This window comes from Theropithecus gelada, chromosome 2 (genome assembly GCF_003255815.1).
Source record: "Theropithecus gelada isolate Dixy chromosome 2, Tgel_1.0, whole genome shotgun sequence".
Lineage (NCBI taxonomy): Eukaryota > Metazoa > Chordata > Mammalia > Primates > Cercopithecidae > Theropithecus > Theropithecus gelada.
Genome location: NC_037669.1, coordinates 187,657,778 through 187,677,931, shown reverse-complemented (window position 1 = coordinate 187,677,931; position 20,154 = coordinate 187,657,778). Strand labels below are relative to the sequence as shown.

The window sequence follows — 20,154 nt, the reverse complement described above, 5'->3', positions numbered from 1 at the left end:
TATTTACTTTTTGAGTCAGCTGCAAAAAAAAAAAAAAAAAGAAGGGGAGAGGGGGAGAGACAGATTCAGTTTGCCTCATGCTGTCATTATTAGACCTTATGATTGTTTAAGAAACTGAGTCTTCTCTCTATGCTTTTTGAAATCTCTGAATTATTATTTTAGCTAAATGAATGTCTTATTTTACAGAGACCTGTGATCTTATTTTGTGATATCAAGTATTTTAAACTTTTGATGTTTGATAAACTTTCCAAAATCAAAATTCAAATGCTAAATTCGGTCTTTTTTACCTCAAACTACCTTTTCGAATATTAGAGCCCGTGGAAGTCCAAGAAAAACATATACAGTTTATTTGGCATGTTCAAATCATACAGGAAGCATTGTCAAGTCTGAAATGTGTTTTACTTTGCAATATATTTATATAAATGTGGTATTAAGATGTGTTCTAAAATTGTATGAGATTCCTAAAATTCTGATATGTTTTAGCATATGTTATCAGTAGTATTTAATTATAATTATTATGTTAAATTGTTGTATGCTATAGAAATGACTGATTTTTCTTGTCAATTTTCTTTAACCATGCCAGTCTAAGACTTTTGTCATATACAGACAATCATTATTTTACTCTGACTCTTCTTAAAAGGTGGTTTATAATCAGCTATAATCCAAAATTTGCTTCTTTATGGAAATTCATGGAAAGTACTTTTATAAGTACTCTTAAGTACAGGTTTCTAATAACTTTGGAGATTATACAATTTGATTAGGTAAAAATCCCAAAATTTTTAGGACTCTAATTAAAAAACTGATGCATTCATGACAACTGGTAACCCAACATCAAGCAGAGCGAGAGTTAATTACATCGGTTAAAAGTAATAGAAAACGGAAATCATTTTAATGACTTTTTTTGTTTGAAACATTGCTGATTCTTTTTCTTTCTTTTTTTTTTCAGAGTTAAAACACTTTTCTAGGGCTATTTATATCTTACAACAGATTCAGTAAAGCATACTTTCGTGAACAAAATTTGAAGCATATTTCTTTCTACCTGCCTTCTTCAGAATTTAGAAACTATTTGTGAGCATTTTTAGTTTATAGGAATATAATGTTTTGTATAAGTTCAGGAAGAATATGTTTTCTTTTTTAACAGTACACAATTGCAGACACTGGTTATTTCATCAAGGGTTTGAGCGGAGTGGTATATTTTCAGAAATGTCCAGACTACTTTGAGGAATTGAGTTTGACTTTATAGAGCCAATAAAAAGCCTCTTGGAAAGGCTTGCCTGATACCTTGCCTGTGTGATTTCTTTACAAAGTTCCTGACCTGTGGTAAGTGAAGCAGCATTCCCATCCTCTGGGTTGCAGACCAGCACGTGTCTGTCGTCTGTTAGGAACTAGGCCACATAGCAGGAGGCGAGCAGTGGGCAAGTGAGCATTACCACGTGAGCTCCACCTTCTGTCAGATCCACAGTGGCATTAGATTCTCATAAGAACACGAATCCTATTGTGAACTGTTCAGGCAAAGGATCTAGGTTGTGTCTTCCTTATGAGAGTCTGACTAATGCCTGATGATCTGAGGAGGAGCAGCTTCATCCCAAAACCATTTCCCGCCCCCGTCCCCTGGTCCTTGGAAAAATTGTCTTTCAGGAAACCAGTCCCCGGTGCCGAAAAGGCTGGGGACTGCTTAAGTAAAGAATGTCACTTTCTGACAGGCCCAGGAATCTCAAGTTATTTTGGGACCCTGAGAAGAGAGAAATTCACCCAATTCATACAGGTATGTACAAGCACAAATAAATCTTTGATTTGGTTAACCTCAAGAAGCTTTTGAAAGTCTTATCTGAGATTCCTTATAAGGAAAGTCTCAGTAAAGCCAATTTCAAAAGACGTTATATGGCCAATCACACTTTTGCTGTACTTTCTGCAAATAATCAGACCAAGTATAATATATAATATGACTGAAACTTATTTTGCAAATAAATAAGGACTATGACTTGTCTTTGGTAGAAATGGGGAAGTGGAGAAAGAAAAATTATCTTTCAAAACAAAACTATACAGACACCTGTTGTTAGATTCTAGCCTTATTCATTGTTTTTGAGTTTTTATTATTAGCCTATAGTTTGGACTGAATCTTGAATTCTTTCTTGGCTACCAGTCTCCTAGCTAAGGTTTTTATTTTTTTTCTTCCATTTTTTTCTGACCTGAAATCTCTAGAAATTAAAACTGTGCTTTTCATAAAGCCCTGCAGACTGAAGTTAGACAACTTAAATTTTGAGAGAAATAACAGCCACTTATATGTAAACAACCTTCATGCCTGCTGATAGGGACTTCTCAAAGTTCACTTGAACCACAATTCAGAAGAATCTGTCATATTGCCATTGCATTCTGAAGATGCCTCAGAGATTCTAAAAAAACTAGTCTATAGACCGCTCTAGACATTTTTAACCTTTGTTGTTTTTTTTTTTCTATTTCCTTAGAAATACTTCATACCTAGTGTAGGGTATACTAGGTATAATACTTCTTATTAAAGATCTGTTTGTCTGCATCACCTATAGAGGCCTAGTCCACCTTCAGTGCCACCTTCTGGAATGGGACACAGCGATTTAACTGAACCCATCTATTCTCAGGACTAAGAGACTGACTAAACAAGATGTGAGATAATATATTTAAATTTACTTTTTTCTGTTTATCCCAATTTGTCTTTCCATTTTTTGTCTATTTCTATCTAACAACCTCTATTCCAAATCTCTCCAAAGCTATTAGTTTGGCTTTTAATATGTGAAATGCTTTTTAAGTTTCAAAGTGGGGATTGAAGTAAATAAAAAATATTTTACTCCAAAATATATTTCTTTAACATATTCTGAAGTGATCCCGAAAATGTGTCTTTCGTGGAGGAAATTTGCATCTGTAGATCTGTAGAGAATTTGCATTAATGCATCCAGCCCTCCCTTGTCCAGATCTAGGAAAGATTAACTGAGAGTTTGATACCTTTAAAGGACTGAAAATCAACATTCACTATCTAAATTCTCTGAGGGCTGCTGCCGATGAGGTTTCATGAACATAACAAGTCCACCTTTGCTAGCCAAGCCTCTTCCATTCTCTCTCCCATCACCTGCCTTGGAACGATTGATAAAACCTGGTTGTGGCCATGCTCTGAGTCTGCATTCTTTCTGTAACCTTAAGATGTTACATAAGCATCTGTACCTCCAGGGAGAGTTGAGGTCTTCATTCTGAAGGTTCCCATGTGTAAATGTTAAATAAATTTGTGTGATTTTTCTTGTATTTATCAATTGGCCTCATGTCAGTGGCTGTTAGCAAAGCTCCAGGGGGCATTTGGCCCCTATACTAGGCTATCATAGAGCAGCTGTGTCTAGACTTGACCTCAAATCAAGCAAAGCTTCCATAATTAGGGAGCAGTTTTACTTTTAACGTGAAGTGTTAACGTGAAACCCAGAAGATGAAACCCACAAATAAACCTGCTCCAAAAGTAAATCCATCAACCTGCACAGAAGTGAAACAAAGATGTTTGTAAAGTGTGAGATACCATTTCTGTTCGTCTTAGAAATGTAGAGCCAATGAATTTAGTATTCAACAATGAACACTTAGCACCAAGAAGACTTTTTGGGTCATGAAGAGAATGTCGGCCTGTGAGTCCAAAGACCTGGACCCCAGATTTTGCTCGGCCCAAGAGTCTATAAAATTTGAGACAAGTTAATTTCCTCTTGCAAGCTCCAATTTCCTGAATTGTTTTAAAAAATGGGGTTGGACTAAATGAAACTTTATGTTTTTGAACCTCTTAGCTGTATGACTGTGTGAACAGTATTTAATGACTTTTAAGTTGCTATCTATTAAATGATACACTTTAGTACACCCCCTGTTTAACTCAAAGGAATATTGCGACAGTAGATAAAAATATCAAAAGTAACTTTGAAAATTTGATTGGAAATTAGAAATATATTATCATCTCATGTCTTTTGTTATTCATAAATTACATAACATGAGGAAGTAAACAAATGTCTGAGAGAATCTTGGTGACAGTGATGGAAAAGAAATAGAAACATAATGGTTGAAGAGGTGAACCCACAATGATTGATGAATGGGAAAGGGAAAATTTATGGTAAGTTCTTTTCTAAATCGATTCTTTTGTGATATTCTCACCTTGCAATTTTAATATAAGAACAGTGATTGTCAAGATGCTCAACAAAGTTTGCTGAGAAAAGGACATAACAGGGCTGGGTGCAGTGGCTCACGCCTGTAATCCCAGCACTTTGGGAGGCCTAGGTGGGCGGATCACGAGGTCAGGAGGTCGAGACCATCCTGGCTAACAGGGTGAAACCCCGTCTCTACTAAAAATACAAAAAATTAGCCGGGCGTGGTGGCGGCACCTGTAGTCCCAGCTACTCAGGAGGCTGAGGCAGGAGAATGGCGTGAACCCGGGAGGTGGAGCTTGCAGTGAGCTGAGATCGAGCCACTGCACTCCAGCCTGGGCGACAGAGTGAGACTCTGTCTCAAAAAAAAAAAAGAAAAGAAAAGAAAAGAAAAGAAAAGGACACAACATACAAATTGATTGGATTTCACTCAACAGTGATTCAGGAAGCACTGTATTCAACTCTCTTCATAGTTTAGTAGCTAGCTGAAATTTCTACGGTCTCAGTCTTCATACAAACATTCAAGGCCGGGCCCAGTGACTCACGCCTATAATCTCAGCACTTTGGGAGGTGGAGGCGGGAGAATCACAAGGTCAGGAGATCCAGACCATCCTGCCCAACACGGTGAAACCCCGTCTCTTTATTTTTTTTATTATTTTTTTTTTTTTAAGACGGAGTCTCGCGCTGTGTCACCCAGGCTGGAGTGCAGTGGCGCGATCTCGGCTCACTGCAAGCTCCGCCTCCCGGGTTCACGCCATTCTCCTGCCTCAGCCTCCCGAGTAGCTGGGACTACAGGCGCCCGCCGCCTCGCCTGGCTAGTTTTTTGTATTTTTAGTAGAGACGGGGTTTCACAGTGTTAGCCAGGATGGTCTCGATTTCCTGACCTCGTGATCCACCCGCCTCGGCCTCCCAAAGTGCTGGGATTACAGGCTTGAGCCACCGCGCCCGGCCCGAAACCCCGTCTCTACTAAAAATATATTTTTAAAAAAGTAGCCGGGCGTGGTGGCGGGCATCTGTAGTCCCAGATACTCGGGAGGCTGAGGCAGGAGAATCACTTGAACCCGGGAGGGGGAGGATGCAGTGAGCCGAGATTGAGCCACTGCACTTCACCCTGACCAAAGAGTGAGACTCAGTCTCAAAAAAAAAAAAAAAAAAAAAAAAAAAAAAAATTTCGTGTAAAAATGAGTTCCCCATATAATTTATCATAACTTGTTGTGGTTGAGCTAAAAAATGTTGAGATGGGTGATAATCAAGGGTGGTAAAGGCATATGTGGAAACCAATCAAACTTGATTAATTTTACCTCATTGTCATAATGTTCTCAGAACATCAAGAAACTGGAGGACTCAAAGAGTTACTTGGTTTTTAAATAGCAATTAACTAGTTTCTACTCAAATATAATGTGGCAATTTTTAACAACCTTGAAGAGTGACCATACTTGGTATATCTCTAGATATGAAGAAATAATGTTCAATCTATTTTGAAGATGATGCTGATTAAAAGGCAGTGTTCTTGGCAGGATTCAGGAAGTTCTCTTGTATCTACAGGCATTCAGTAACCGCAGAGGTTCATTAAACAACTGCATGATAAAGAAATTTATTTTGACTGAGTGATTCTGAGAATGAGAGAGTTGAGATAAAATACTGACTATTTATTGTGGTTTCAGAGCATGAGGAGGAGGAAAAAAATGGGGGGATTTAAATTAAGAGAAGATCAGGGCTAATGTGATACTTTTGGGGCCTCTAAATTATTGTTCTAAGGATTATCTCGAGAGAAGCAGAAGGCAGAATTCCCTCTTCTCTGGCCTCAGATTGTTAAAGCAGTTCCAGTTTGTCTTATTTTTAGGGAGCGGAGATGCACCTTCTATAAGCCCTATTGGAAGAAAACATATTGCTAAGATTTCACCTTCAAAAAATATTTATTTAGTGTTTAAAGGATATGTATGATTAAATGCTGTGTTTAACATATCCACTCAGGATGTAATCTTTCTGGATTTTAATTCTATGTGTAGCATTTATACTCTATGTGGCACTGTAAATTAATATTTCTAAGCCTTCCATTTATTTGTATAATAATAATATTAGCTAATACTTATTAAGAAATTAACATGTCAGGTACTATTATAAGTGCTTAGTATGTATCTATTTATTTAATCCTCAGGACAATGCTATATGGTAGAAATTATTATTCTAATTTAATGAAGGAGTGTTTCAGAATTTAAATAAGTTCCCATAGCTAACAAATATTGATAGATGACCTGGAATTTGAACCCATAAAGCCTGATCTCTTTAGCTGGCAACTTTAACCCTTATACATCAATACTTCTCAAGATATTGGAGATAGTGATAGTATTGCTTTATGAAATAAAATGATTAAGTGAAGCAATGCACATAAAGTGCCAAGTATAAGGCCTGGAACAGTAAAATTTTAGAACTGTAATATCAACTATCACTTGCATGTATTGTGTATCCAATATATTGTAAGCCCACTACAAGCATCTAATTTAATCTTCATAATACCTCTACATTATTACTGAAATGTACAAGCTGTAGAAAAATAAACTATCTTAACAGGAACAAGCTAATGAATGAATGAAAGAATCAGGATTTGGCTAAAGCATTTTGATTCCATAGCTAATGCTCTTTCTGCTGTGCATTTTCTCTCCTATGCTCCACGTTATCATAATTCTAATAACGTACTTATTGAAAACAAAATGATGTGTATCACTTGAATGTGTCTTCTTCATAACACAGGGATTGTTATACATTTATGAAGGAGATTTAATATATTGACTAGGATTTTAACCCTTATCTGCATATTAATATTCAATGGTTAATTACATAGGAGTCTGAAAACAACTAAATCATTAATTTTGGAGAGTAAAGCAGAACTAGCACATTCTTTTGCTTTTTAACTATCATTTAAGTGATTTAACATTAATATACTATACTAATTGAATACATAGATGATTGAAAAAGTGAATTGATAAGCTAGGAAATCAAAAAGGGAACTTATAAGCAAGAATAGATTGATTACTCCATTGTGAAATGTTAATCAAATGCCTGCATATATTGTTACTTATTCAAATTGTACTCACAATTGGAATCAATTAGCCTCTGGAATTTGAAAGCCGGTTTCTACCAATCCGATCCATGGGGATACCAAATCGCCTTTTTGGATGATCTACTACTTTCCTGAAACAAACCCAGGAGGACATTGTTAAGCTAAAGAGCAAGTTATTGATCATTATTTTTGTTCTTTTATTTTATGGAGATCTGGGGGCTTTCTCTGGGAGCTGGAATACACATGATAGTTCTCACTCACCAGTACCCACTATATGCCAGACACTATCTCATATTTTCAACATCTGTGGGAGTAGATATTACTAGATATTATTAGCTCCATTTTACATATGAGGAAACTGAGGCTTAGAGAAGTTAACTTATCCAAATTCAAATAGACCAAACCAAAAGCCAGGTCTTATCAGCATACTAATCTGCCAACTAAGTACTTTAGTTTGAGAAAATCCTTTCCCCCTTCAAATTGTATTGTCCTGTTATTTGGTGAAGATTAAACTGGAACAGTAGTTTTTCACAAACTTTGCTTTAGAATGGCTCATCTAAAGAAGGATGATGGTGGGAGAGGAAAGAGTATGATACTAAGACTGAATGTAGAGGTAAATGTGCCTCTCATGTCTTCCCTTAGACTTCACCCAGAGAAGCTTTGTATGTGGTAGTCGACATTTGCTTATATTCTCTTTGTTAAATACTGTTTGAAATAAATTAAACATCTTCATTATTAAAGCGAAGTATAAAAAATCCACACAGTATTACCAAAGGTCTAATATAACTTCCAGCTTATATTTTCTATAAATTACCCCTTTAAAAATAAGACGCATTTTAGAAACTTTTCAATTTGATTTGCTAATATTATCATCACTTAGTTCTATCAAGCCAAAATCCTAACAAGAGAGGATCCAGAACTTTCATTGTATAACCTTCACTGGCCGTGGGAATTAAGACCAGTGTGAATCTTTATGAAGAAAGAGACAGCGGGGAGAGTCTAAGAAGCCTATGTAAATCAGTGATTTATCTCATAGAAAAGGTAACTGGCTTATAATAGTGTTAGGCTTACTGTTGACAAAATATACATGCAGAAAAGAGGGCAGAAAGGAGGGCATATTATAAAAGTATTAGACATGTACAGATTTTAAGTGTAGTAAATTCCCAGGCCAAGAAACAGAACATTACCAGCAGACAAACACTTTTGTAATGAGAAATACACTTAAAAGGCTCTTCTCCCACCAAATGTAAGGAATTCTGCTGGAGTGCAGTGATGTGATCATGGCTTACTGCAGCCTCAACCTCCAGGGCTCAAGTGATCCTCTCACTTCAGCCTCCTGAGTAGCTAGGACTGTAAGTGTGTGCCACCATGTCTGATTAATTGTTTTGAATTCTTTGTAGAAATGGGAGTCTTGCCATGTTGCCCAGGCTCATCTCAAACTCCTGGGCACAAAGGATCCTTCATCTTGGCATCCTGAACTGCTGGAATTAAAGGTGTGAGCCACCGTGCCTGACCTGCTTCCATTTTTTGACCAATAGTGATATATTTCATTGCTTGAAAATCTCAGTGATGTAGGACATAGTGTCTCACAAGGAAACTTAATTTTCAGGAGTTTAAACAGTCAAGAAAATATTTGCTTCAGAACATTTTCAATAACTTTTTAAGTTCTTCTGTAATTCCTAGTATCATATTATTAAACTATGCTTATTTACCAATAATTACTTTATACTAGTTTAAACACTGCCTTTGAGGCTTTTCTTATTATGATTTAATTGTTTTTTCTATTATAATTTACTGTGTATCTGCTATGTATAAGGTTCTTTTTGCGGCTGTTCATGGGTGGAAGAAATGAGTCAGAAATAGCCTTTTCCCTCAAAAACCTATAACTGACTACTCTCAGATTGATGATGATTTAATGTAAATAGTAGAGGAAAATAATTATGCCAATTTTTTTCCTTAACTACATGGTCATATCAGTGCTCCTGATATTACTATGAAGTAAATAACTTAGTAAAGGTCTTGGAGGCCAGGCCGAGTGGCTCATGCCTATAATCCCAGCCTTGTGTGCATAGCACCAAGCACAGAATCTGGCACAGAGAAAGTATTAAGTAAATATTAATTGTCTTTAAGTACATTATTTTAATTAGAATTAATCAATGTTTATAGATATTTTTAACGTACAAGGTACAACAGTAAAAACCTCTCATGTTCTCCATACTTTCCAAGACTTTTTTTTCCCCCTGAGTCAGAGTCTCGTGCTGTCACCCAGGTTTGAGGGCTGTGGCACGATCTTGGCTCACTGCAACCTCAGCCTCCTGGATTCAAGCGATTCTCATGCCTCAGCCTCCCAAGTAGCTGGGATTACAGAAGCGTGCCACCACGCCCTGCTAATTTTTGTATTTTTAGTAGAGACAGGGTTTCATCATGTTGGCCAGGCTGATCTCAAACTCCTGACCTCAGGTGATCCACCCACCTTGGCCTCCCAAAGTGCTGGGATTACCAGCCTGAGCCACCACACCCAGCCTACTAGTTCTTGAAAGCAAATGGGGATCTTGGTCCTGCCACTGTAAGGAACTGAATTCTGCCAACAACGTGAATGAGAGGAAGTGAAAAACCAATCCTCCCAGGTGTTTGAAGGACTTGTGAGAAAGGGAAGGAAACAGCAGCTGGGGAAAGCAGTCACATGATACCTGCACTGATTCCCCAAACTTCTTTTAGAAATAGATGTTGTCAGGAAAAAAATAATACATTTACTTTTTTTTTTTTTTTTTTTCTGAGACAGAGTTTCACTCTTGTTGCCCAGGCTGGAGTGCAATTCACTGCAACCTCTGCCTCCCGTGCTCAACCGATTCTCCTGCCTCAGCCTCCCGAGTAGCTAGGATTACAGGCACCTGCCACCACGCCCAGCTAATTTCTTGTATTTTTAGAAGAGATGGGGTTTCACTATTTTGGCCAGGCTGGTCTTGAACTCCTGACCTCAGGTGATCCACCCACCTTGGCCTCCCAAAGTCCTGGGATTACAGGTGTGAGCCACCACGCCTGGCCCCTTTTACTCTTTTAGAGATACATATGATCAAAACAACATCCTTTGGTCTCTCCTACCAAAATTTATTTTCTCAAAAATGAACCTAAATAAGTGAAAACGTGTTTTTCTTTTTTGCTTTACTGCAGTTGATCTTTCCCTGCTCAATCAAATAAGACGCAGCTACGGTATAGTGGAAAGCAAAATAAATTCTGTTTTACTTCCTTTCTTTCCCTTTTCCCCATTCTCTCCTCACCTTCTTTCCCCCAGATTTGATCCAAAATGTATTAGAAACCAGGAGATGGAGGATTTGGGTTCTACTTGATTCTTTTACCTACTGATAGTATGACCCTCTGCAAGTCTTTTATTCTAAGCTACTCTTTCCTTTTTGATAACATTCAGATAATACTTGCTATGCCCGTCTTCTGGAGCTGTTTATTCACTTAACAAACTTATTTGTTAAGTGATATTTGAATGTTTCATGCACTACCATGTGTTACACGGACTTAACCATGTGTTATGTGTTGTTCTCTGCATTGGTGTTACAATGGTGAACAAGACAAAGGTTACCTCTCAGGGTTCACATTTTACATTGAAAAGAGCTAATGAGGTAACACATGTAAAAACATTTCCTACATTTCAACTGACACTAATTTTTCCTGCCAGGCTAGTCCAGTGGTTTTCAATTTGTAATTATTTCTGTAGATAAAAAGCTTTATAAAAGACAGCAATATCTGAAAAGTAAAGAATTGTCCCGGTAAAAAAGTATCCCTCTTACTCCATATATAGTGGCCACTGACAGACCTTCCAGAAACACTGTAGGTTCCTCAAAGCGAGTTTAAGTGAAAACTACTGGTCAACTGGATAAAATAGTAACTCATGGTTTTACTCTAGCAATACATTCATAATTACTTTGATTCATCTTATCAAGTTGGAGATTGGTTGTAAATGCTTACAGATATCTGGAAATCAAATAAGAAAAATAAATACAACAAATATATATATATATATATATAAATCAATTCACTTTTAAATTTTTAGTACTAATACAAAATAAAAATAATTTTCATAAAGCACATAATCAGAAACCGTAACAGCCTGGTGAAATACTTTCTATACAATCTATATCCATCAGAAGTGAAACAGCAAGCTAGTAGTAATTTTAACATTTTTGCTGATATGAAATATCTATGTATATATAACGGTACTATATTCTAAAACACATTCACTGGCATGAATATAGTGGATGAAAAATTAATGTTAGATAGAAAATATAATCTTAAAACCAAAAGGCAAAGTTGTACTTTTTGACTATCTAGACCCTCTTGTGACAAAATGATGGTATGACATGGCTTATATGATATATGCATTTAAAACAACCCACGTTTTCCATTCTGAAATATTCTGTAAGTAAAGTAGTTTAAGGATGTAGAATATTTATCAAACTAATATGATGACAATGATTAGATTGTTTATTTTAAATGCAACTTTAATTTTCACACGAAAATCTAAACTTCCTATGTGAAACAAGATTTTCTTTAACATTTATAGTCTTGGATAACTCCATTTCTAAAGGTATTTTACATTCTAAAAAACAGCAGTTGGAAAAATTGTATTTAAACTTTTTATTGAGAATCACTTCACACATAACAGAGTCTATACATTTATCTGTGTTCAATTTAAAGAGAGTAAAAATAGCCCTATTCCCAGCAGCAGCATAAGAAATAGAGCATTACCAGTACTTTTGAAATTCCGGTATTCCTCCTCCCAAACTGCAACTGTTGCATGGCTCAGTCCCAGAGTAATCTATAGACTAAATTTTGGTCTAATAATTCCCTTGATTTTCCTCATAATCTCAGAATCTATATGTATTCTTCAAAAATCTGTTGTTTACTTGACAGTTCCAGAATTTCACTTAAAAGGAATTGAGTACTACAAACAATGTACAGCATTGTGACTATAGTTGATAATGTTGATACTAACATGCTAATAATGTAAATATTAATTATTATGTTGTTAATGAGGTTAATAATAATCTATACTTGAAATTTGCTAAGAGCAGATCTCAAGTGTTCTCACCAAAACAAAAAACAAAAAACGGTCACTGTCAGGTGATAGATATGTGATTGTGGTATCATTTCACAATGTGTACATGTAGCAAAACATCATGCTGTACACCCTAAATATATACAATTTATATTGTCAATCATAGTTCCATCAAGCTGGGAGAAAAATTATGTATGAATTCTTCTCTACTTCTTTCAGCAAATATTATGTGTTTTGAGATTTTTCCAAGCTGACATGTGGAGCTGTAGTTCCTTTGTTTTACTGCTATGTAATATTTCTTTTCTTTCTTTTTTTTTTTTTTTGAGACGGAGTCTCGCTCTGTCACCCAGGCTAGAGTTCAGTGGCGTGATCTCGGCTCACTGCCAGCTCCACTTCCCAGGTTCACGCCATTCTCCTGCCTCAGCCTCCTGAGTAGCTGGGACTACAGGCGCCCGCCACCAGGCCTGGCTAATTTTTTGTATTTTTAGTAGAGATGGGGTTTCACCGTATTAGCCAGGATGGTCTCCATCTCCTGACCTTGTGATCCGCCCACCTTGGCCTCCCAAAGTACTGGGATTATGGCCTTGAACCACCGCACCCAGCCACTGCTGTATAATATTTCATTGCATGAATACACAACCATTTGTTTATACATCCTACTGTAGATGGAAATTTGAGGTATTTCCTCTATTTGTTGTTGTTATGTACTGTTCGGCTGTACATGCCTTTGGTGTTCATGTAAGGATTCCTCTATAGTATATTCCCAGTAGTAGAATTGATAGCTATTCCTATACTTAATTTTATTCCATAGTGTCATATTATTTTTCAAAGTTATTGTATGAATTTACGAACTCAAGAGCAGTGTATGATAGTTCCTATCATTTCAAATGTATGCCAATCCTTGTGTTCTGGGATTTTTAATTTTGCTAGCCTAATGCTTTGGTAATCATATATCATTGTGGTTTTAATTTACTTTCCCTGAATATTAGTGATGTTGCTCAGCTTTTCATTTGTTTATTGGCCACTTGGATTTCTTCTTTTGAAAGTGCCTGTTTGAATCTCCTTCCTGTTTTTCTATTGTTTTTTTTTTCTTTTCTTTTAAACATTTATCTGTAGGAGGGCTTTGAATACTCTGAATATTAGACTTTGAGAGTTATAAATTTCAAATATCTTCTCCCATCTGTGATTCATCTTCTTTATTGTGATTTTTAAAAAAATATTTGATGTTGTTTTAAAACATCAATATTTTTGCATCTCATGTAATAAATCACCTCTAATCACCTAATATTATGAAGATATTCTCCTATGTCATAAAATATTTTTGTAGGTTTGCCTCTCACATTTCAGTTTTTAATACGTTGAAATTACTTTGTGCAAGGCACAGTGGCTCATATCTGTACTACTAGCTACTTGGGAGATTGAGGAGGGAGTATCCCTTGAGTCCAGAAGTTCAGATCAGATTGAGCAATATAGCGAGACCTCATCTCAAAACAAAATAAACAAGAACAAATTTAATTTGTATTTATGGGGTAAGTGAAAATCATGTTTCTTTTTTAAAAATCTATATTCATGCCTAATGATTCAGAAATTTTAGATTCAGCTTGTCAAGTTCCATAGAATATCCTATCGCTATTCTGACTAGAATTGTATTAAATCCAGGTATAATTCATTTAGGGGAGAATTGAAATCGTTATGATATTGATTCTTACTATCCAAGATCATTTATTTAGAGTGTTTTTAACGTCTTCAAATAAATTGTAAAAATTTTCTCCAGAGACCTTTTTGTTGTTGTAAGTGGCATCATTTAAGAATATATGTTGTAGGCATTTTTAACAGTGTCCCTTACTTGGTTAAAAAAAGTTTCCCTGTATTATTAATTTACTAGTGATTTCAATCATAGGTGGGGGTTTAGCTTTACTGAATGCTTTTTCTGAATCTATAGAGATGATGTGATTTATATCTTCAATTTGTTAACTCCACTAATTGATTTTCAAAGTAAATTAAGCTTATATTGTATTTTTGTGATAAACAACATGATAATGGCATTTTTTAAAATACATTGCTGGATTTGTTTTGCTATTTTTTTGGTAGGAATTTTCTATCTGTAGTCATTAATGAGGCTGTCCTACAGTTTTCTTTTCTTATTCTCTCCATATGTGGTTTTGGTGTTTAGATAATGTTATTCTCATTAAATGAGTTGAGAATTGCACCTTCTTTTTCGCTATCCTTCTGTCATTTAATTAATCACACTGTAGCTTGAGAACATGTTTTTTATGATAACTATGCCTTTAAATTTTGTAAGGCTTATTTTACAGACTAGCACTTCATTTAAAATTTCCATGTCTAAATGTTGTTTAACTGTTCTTAAGAGGTGTTTCAGGTGTCATTAAAACTTTTTTTCCTTCCATTTGTTGGATACAACAACTTTTACTGATCCTGTTCATGGTTTCGAGATCCAAGGAAAGAAACTTCGAATCAGAGTGTGGAAAATGTTCCTTAAACTCGATAGTCTGATTTCACTACTACATCTTAAAGGGGCACTAAAATACTAGTCCTCCTTTAAGAAAGGCACAGAGCTCCACCAACACTGAGTACTATCCAAAATGGGAGAAAACAGTAATCACTAAAAAAGAATGTTCCTTCAAATAGTTCAGTAATTTAGATTAGTAAAACAGGGAAATTAATGATTATAGTATAAACCTTACATGAGTGTACTAGCCAGACTCCAAGGTGGAGCCCAATAATTCTACCCTTATGTAGTCTCCTTCCGCATTGAATAGGGCTGACTTCTCCAGCCAATAGACTATTGTGGAAATGACACTGTTGGAAGTAATGAAAGTGATGGCAGCTTCTGCCTTACTTTGTTGGATCACTCCTTCTGGGGGAAGCTGGCTGCCATTTCCTAAGTGCATACTAACAACCCTGTAGAGAGGTTTACATGGCAAAGAACTAAGCCCTCTTGCCAACAGCCAGTGAGGAACGGAGACTTCCTGCCTTCAGCCAAGTGCGTGGGCCATTTAGGAAGTGAATACTCCAGCCTCAGTAAAACTTTCAGATGACTGAAGCCCTAGGCCAACATCTTCACTGTAACCTTGAGAGAGACCCTGAGCTGGAAAAAAGTGAGTCAAACTTTTCCTGGATTTCTGGTGCACAAAAAGTGTATGAGAACAAAAATGTGTATTGTTGTTCATTGTAGGTAATTGTTGCATAGCAATAGATATCTAATATCATGAGATTCACGGTGCTCTGAGATTCCAGGAGAGAAGAGACCACACCCAATTTGGGGGTTCTAGAAAAAACTTAGAAAATGTAGGAAAAACTTAAGGAGCATGTAGAAAAAATAAATGATCCTCCAAGAATCTTGCAATCTTGGTCACTGCAATTTAAAATTACAATGCAAAACTAAGAAATGTTTACATTAGGATAGATATCACTATATACAACCTTGGAAGGACTGACATGTGAGAAGAGCCCAAGATGCAGGTCTTGGCAAGAACCTGTGAAGGATGAGAAGGAAAATAATTTATTAAGTGGGGTGTTACCCCACTTAATAAATGGGGTAGTTTTGAATAACAAAAGAAAGTGCTAATTCACTTAGCAGGAAGTTTACTTTTGACTTCTAGGATTCTGTGTCAAAAGTGATCATTCACTTTTCAACAGATTCTGCTCAATTTATGATGATGGAGCTGACTAGGCATAATGTCAGCTTCTGATGTATTATCTCAAGGGATTGGCCACATGGACAGGCATTCAGAAAGAAACCATGAGTACTGGAATCACATAATGAGATTTAAGTGACTGTATTGGCATGCTTAATTTGGAAATGGCTGTAGATGAGGCAGGAAAATAGGGTCTGGAGGCAGGGAACATAAGCCCGATACACACTTCAGCTATGACAGAAAATATCCTCTCCATAGGGTGTGCCCAGTATGTGACTTTGTAACTTAATTTCATCCCTTCATTTACATAGGGCGTACACCAAGTAACCAATGGAATCCTCCAGAGGGTATGTAAAACCCATCAAAATTCTGTAACAGGGCCCTTGAGCCCCGCTCCCACCCTGTGGAGTGTACTTTCATTTTCAATAAATTTCTGCATTTGTCGCTTCATTCTTTCCTTGTGTCATCCTTTCCTTGCTTTGTTTGTGTGTTTTGTTTAATTCTTTGTTCAAGACACCGAGAACCTGGACACCCTCCACCGGAAATATGGAATTTATCATATAAAGCAGAGAGGGTCTCCATTTGCTTGGCTCATGAACCTTGAGGAGCTAATGAAACTTTTAAAACCTCTAAAACTTCTGTTCGGCGAATGGATTTAATACAAAAAATATCCTGTAGAATGCTCTTTTAGGGGTTAGGGTGTGTAATACATTGCAAAGCCTATATATGGAATCGAGTATTATCCCTTTGGGAGAAAGTGTTAAAGCTTCATACATAAGTTGGGTTGGGAGAAAAGGTAACAGGACTGTCTCATCCTGTGTTCTTGAGCTGAGCGGAGAAGAGGCATGCAGTAAGGAACAGTCACTGGCGACAATGGCCCGAGATCATTATGCTCAAAGGCATTTTCCATTGTGTAAGAAGGCAGCGCTTAAAAGGGCAGCACACTCGTGTGAAAGAACATGGAATCTTCTCAAATCACTATGCCAAAGGGAAAGTTAAGTTAGGGAACTGAGTCAATACTACTGCCTTCCTTTTGTTTCTAAACTGAGCTATAATTCCACAATCCCATATCACAGCCTAATTTCCTCTATTCCCTCTTTTCACATGTTTATCTTATGTAAACTGTAGATTTACTGAGCATGAGAGAATGCATAATTGACTTTTCCCTCTACTTGCTCTTGTCATATATAAAATGTAGATTTACTGAGGCTCATCAGAGCCTCACAAGAATGGAAGCATCTGCCTCACTGCCCGCATTTCCTGCCTTTTCCCCCTCCTGCATGCTCTTTCCCCTTGAAAACACCCTTTGGAAAAAGCACAGGTCACAGGTGCTCCTGGGACTTGGATTTTTTTCCCGTGAGTATCATCAACTTTGGCCAAATACACCTCTATTGATTGAGAAATGCCTCAGTCACATTTCAATTAATACTGAATCCCTTTTCTGTGTTTCTCACACCTGAAATGGAGCTCGTTCTCAACTACATCCTCTGGAGATGACCAAATAAGAGCTAAAAAAAAAAAAAAAGCATAAACCTTGAGATGCCGCGATTGGCCTAGTTCTGTGGCATTTCTTCACAACAAATTAGAAAGAAAAGAAAATGTTAGAATTTTTACCGTAATCTTTGGGATTTTTGTCAAGAAGGGCAATCATATCTGACAAATTGAATCTGGCATTGCTAGTCTCAACTTTAGCCTGAACCTATTGTTACAGTGCATAGAGCTGTACTGGGGCATGAACAGGAACGGAGCAGAAGAGGGCCTCACACCTCACCAGGAAAGCCGGGTAACCATAGGTGATGGTCAGGCATTTGTCACACGGTCTCTCTAAAGCAATAATTGGTCACAGCCAGTACAGAGAAAGGCAGTTTCCGTATAGATCAGAAATATCTGAAACTGGTGATCAGCAGCTTCCTGATAAGATCTCAGGAGTTGGGTGACTGGGCTCAAGCATGTGCTTTAAGAGGTTAAATGGTGGTGTTTAACTGGTACATGACCTTCTAGGGGCATTCCACTGAAAGAGCGACGCCAGATGCCGGAAGTAGGTCAGCATATAAAACCCTAAGGCCAAGGTCAAACCGGAAGATGTCTGCTTGGCCTTCTTCCAAGTGTACTTTACTTTTCATTCCTGCTCTAAATCTTTTTAATAAACTTCCACCCCCACTCTAAAACTTGCCTAGGTTTCTTCTTCTGCTTTATGCTCCTCAGTCAAAGTCTTTCTTCTGAGGAGGCAAGAATTGAGATAGCGGCAGTCCCGGTAGGATAGAAATCCATATATCATGGATACAGTAATTCTAAAAGTATTCCTTTAATGCATATATTCTAAGTGAATCTTACTGTTCCTGGCCTTTGACAAATATCTTATTCGCACAGAACTTTAATTTCTTTGTAGAAAGTCGCTTGAGGCTACGCATAATTGACTTTTCCCTCTACTTCCTCATTTCACGTGTAAAACCTAGATTTACTTAGGCTAATCAGAGCCTCACAAGAATGTAAGCATCTGCCTCACTGCCTGCCCTCGCTGCCATTTTTCCCCTCCTGCTCGCTCTAGTAGCTTTGTAGAAAGGTAGTTTCTGCAAAGAAATTAAGTGGAAAGTCATGGCCTTGGAGTTAAACAATCTGGCATGTAATTTATATCAACATAATCTCAGGGAAATCATTTTGTCTCTCTGAAAACATAATAAAATGTGGATCCTAATGTCAGAGGCATTTGAACCAAAGAGACTCCATCTTGAATAGGGGCTGGGTAAAATGAGGCTAAGACTTGCTGGACAGCATTCCCAGAAGGTTAGGCATTTTAGTCAGAGGATGTTTACAGTTAAGAAAACATGTTAATAATGTTGATGGAAGAAATCCAGGACTTAGTAGGCCCAGGAAATGTCCTGATGTTACGATATCGTAAGAACAAAAGCATTCTTAGTTTAAAAATAAGTTTCACTTTAAATATAATAATAGAAATTATTGTGGAAGACAGTAGTTACACAAACATTAACAGTCCTTTGTCACAAGCCCTTGTAGTAGTGCACACCTCCCCAAAGATTTTTTCTTCTTTTTTGCTTTGTTATCTTATATGTAAACAAGCATTATATCTAAAGTGGACACATTCCTTCTCTTGCTTTTGGGCCCTACTCTGTCTATGGAGTAGCCATTTTTTTGTTTCTTTATTTCTGTAATAAAATTGCTTTCACTTTACTCTGTGGACTCGCCTCAAATTCTTTCTTGTGTGAGATCCAAGGACCCTCTCTTGGGGTCTGGTTTGGGACCCCTTTCTGGTAACAATACCTCCTTCTTAGTGTGTGATAGAGATTTTTAAAAAGCAGTGTGCCAGAATACCAAAATGGGATGCTTTCTCAGTTTTTTGCTGTGGCTTTAAAAGGCTGAATAAAAAAGAGAGAGAAAGGGAGAGAGAAAGTATGTGGGAAGTATTTCGTTTTGCATTCCAAAGTGAGGTGCTAGACTTATGCAGTATTTCCAGAGGAGGTTGCTACAAACTAATTTTTTCCAACTTCAATCCAATAAAAGGATTCCTACTGAATAGCTCAGGAAAGGAGAATTTCTTGGGAGCAAGTTATTGAAAAACAATGGCATTTCTCCTCTTCCTTCATATGGGGAAAGGGCTTTGAGAAAAACACTTCGAGTTTAAAATATGCCCATCGAAGCATGGTGAACCTAATCAAATAGTGTCTATGAAATCTAAAGGGCAAGAAACTGTGAGAACTGGCTTGATACCAGGCTGAAGAGATGACTGCACCAAGAACAGCTTCACTTTCAGTAACCAGAGTCAAGGATGTGGGTTTTCTGTGGGCAGATGTAGAGCATGTGGAGAGAGTGAGCCTGGGTCAATTATAGAAGGGACCTTGCCCCAAGGGCTTTCTGCCAGGGCTGACGGGTGAAGCAAACACAGCAGGATGCTGATGGTGGTGTCAAATGCAGAAGACGGGAGAATAGGATGAGGATGAGGGGCATAACAGACCTGGCAGAAGAGGAGTATTCTTGGGGGTAAGAACGTCTAAGTTACTGTTCACACTAGGGTTTATGTGACTCCCAGAAACATGTCACAATGAGTCAGCTTTGAGCGTTCAGCAAAGTCATGAGAGCACAAAGACAGGTCATGATATTAAGTCAAGAAAGACTTTGTTTTACTTCTCTGCATGCATCTCCACCCCCAGTTCTGGAGGAGACAAAAGGCAGCCTACTGTGGTAGGGGAGACTGTGAATATAAAATGGACACAA

General features: G+C 37.2%; 1 protein-coding gene across 1 annotated transcript in view; it reads right to left on the bottom strand.

The window, feature by feature from the left end:
• Window positions 1–7,243: 7,243 nt before the first annotated feature.
• Window positions 7,244–20,154, bottom strand: part of OSTN (osteocrin) — a 29,872-nt gene continuing 16,961 nt past the window's right edge. The window contains exon 3 of the mRNA XM_025377723.1: window positions 7,244–7,328. Coding sequence (XP_025233508.1) covers window positions 7,244–7,328 — 85 coding nt within the window. The remainder of the gene's footprint in view (window positions 7,329–20,154) is intronic.